This window comes from Echinops telfairi, unplaced genomic scaffold (assembly GCF_000313985.2).
Source record: "Echinops telfairi isolate 266 unplaced genomic scaffold, ASM31398v2 ScPeMD7_23;HRSCAF=83, whole genome shotgun sequence".
NCBI lineage: Eukaryota > Metazoa > Chordata > Mammalia > Afrosoricida > Tenrecidae > Echinops > Echinops telfairi.
The window spans coordinates 89,260,954-89,263,197 of record NW_022103920.1 but is presented as its reverse complement, the minus strand read 5'-3'; the positions used below and the strand labels follow the sequence as shown (position 1 = coordinate 89,263,197).

Here is a 2,244-nt window from a genome sequence, read left to right as displayed (position 1 = left end):
GGCCGTCCATAAAGACTGAAGCAAAATGCTCTAGTTCACAGGCTGACAAATCTTCTCTTCACCTGGTCGGGTTCTGGTCACCTCAATGTGGACGGCCTCACTTAGCCTCACCAGGGTGCCCGTTGGTCACCTTGTCTTTAGACTATGGTTCCATCACAAATTCTCAACAACCCATGGTGGGCCGGATTGCCATCTGATCACTTATTTCTCCAGTCCAGTTACACTGTGCAGACCTGTTCAAATGGTCCCCCTGTGAGTAGTTTAAGCTGCTACAAGGAAAACAAGAACAAAAGGCAAAGTGGGCAACATACATTTACACCAAAAATTTAACACAACATGATATATTCCTTAACTCAGGCTTGAAGGAACAGTGTTCATGGGATGGGTACTTCCCTGGAGTGAGCACTGTGAGGCTCCGGCAGTAACTTAGCTCATATGACCATGCCTGTGCTCCTGGTTAACTGCTATTGACTCAACTCCTCCCTCCTGGGAACCCTGCACATATTGGAACAAAACACTGCCCTATGCTGCACCATCCCTCGATTGGTTGCCACTGTCATCCACAGTTTTTCTTCGGCTGGTTTTCAAAAGTAGAGTGCGAGGTCTTCATTAATGCTCTCTATGTTACCTCTCTGGTTTCTAATACCCATTTCAAGGGCTACACAGAACTCACAGACAAAATTCATGATTAAAGCATTTATTCAAGAAGTTAATAATCTTTCATGGCAGTGAGAAATGCTCAGAGTTGATGTTTATCTGGACATGTTACAAAGTCCTTTCAGGTCTGTTAATAAATGCCCAAAGGGGCACAGTGCTCTTCTAGAAGCCTTGACCCAAAGATGCTCAGCCAAAGTGTCATGGGTCAGCAAACCCAGCTCTCAGAATTAAGTGCATTGAGGCACCCATTCCAGTAAGCCGCAGTCCAAAGACATTCAGTTCTACTTCCCAGGGTCTACACCCAACTTCTCCAATTAAGGACCAGCGGCACCCCACTCTGCAAGGAAGGCTCGTGCACAAAAGCACTCAGCTTTACTTGTTCTGTGGGTTGGGAAGTCCATCACTCTGTTCCATGCTCTGCCTCTTGGCTCTGCTGCTGCTCCTCTGATGTTACAGCTGTCTTCTGGATCCAGGAGGTTCACTGCACAGGGATCTTGGATCCAGAAGACACATTTCACTGCTGGTTCTTGCTGTTAATGAGATCCCCTCCTCCTGCTTCTCAGAGGGCTCATTTAATACACAGCAGGATAGCATTGCAGGGATCCTGCCCACAATTACTCAAAGGCCAATCCTATCAGTATCTTCCCCAACCTTCTTACCAGATCCATGCAGAAAAAGGTCGTTTGGTAGGAGTTAGAGGCTTCGGCTAGAAGAGCCATATTAAATAATTCACTACCTCTACATAGATTATCAGATTTTTCTTTCTAGTCTGCCATGGACTGAGAGCTCTGCTGAAACCTTTTTAGCCTCAAGCCACACAACAAACTCCCAATGACTGACAGACAGACAGACAAGCAGAGCCTGCATGTGAGGTGCTGGGAGTGTCTCATACTGGAGGTTAGAATTTTGCCATTGGGAATGTGTCTCTTATTTACAGGGCAGGGAAAGGATTGCCGTGGGGTTAGTTGTCTTGAGTCCTAGACCCAGAACACGATCAGATTTCTTCATACTTGCATGAGGATGCTGAACTAGATTTTCTAAGGCTCTTCTGCATCTAACACAGTCAGATACAGCATCTGGCATAAGCCCTAGCCTCGAAAATGATGTTCGCATTCAGGTTTCTCACTTAATGGGCATCTCCTTGGGTGAGCCAGGCACTGTCACACTCCACCCCGAGTGCCTCCAACCAATAGAATCCCCTCTCGGATTTGCCGAGCTCGGTCTCCCAACTGAAACTCCAGCTCCTCCACCTGCTGCCGCAGGGCCACCCGCAGTGTCTGCAGTTGCCTGGTCTCCTCCCTGCAGGGGAATAATAGAAAACAACCACTGGTAACAGTCGCCCGCAGGCGCCGTGTTCCAGGGTTCTTCTCATAATGTAGGTCACCCCACTGAAGTTTGTTAAAAAAGAGAGCGTCACCTTTCTTTGCACCAGTTGCAAGCTCATTTCTAGGACAGGGTGGGGTTTTTTTTCTGCAACAACTCAATTGAATTATAATTTGCATAGCATAAAATTCACCTGTGTTAAGAACACAATTCAATGAGTTTTTAATACATGGACTGATACATCACTCCCACCCAATTAAAAAA

At 46.7% G+C, this 2,244-nt stretch overlaps 1 protein-coding gene across 1 annotated transcript in view; it reads right to left on the bottom strand.

Moving 5' to 3' along the window:
- Positions 1 to 218: 218 nt before the first annotated feature.
- ITPRID1 (ITPR interacting domain containing 1) overlaps positions 219 to 2,244 on the bottom strand; it is a 201,061-nt gene continuing 199,035 nt past the window's right edge. The window contains exons 13-14 of the mRNA XM_045288665.1: positions 1,845 to 1,956; positions 219 to 269 (exon numbers count right to left, since the gene is read on the bottom strand). Coding sequence (XP_045144600.1) covers positions 219 to 269; positions 1,845 to 1,956 — 163 coding nt within the window. The remainder of the gene's footprint in view (positions 270 to 1,844; positions 1,957 to 2,244) is intronic.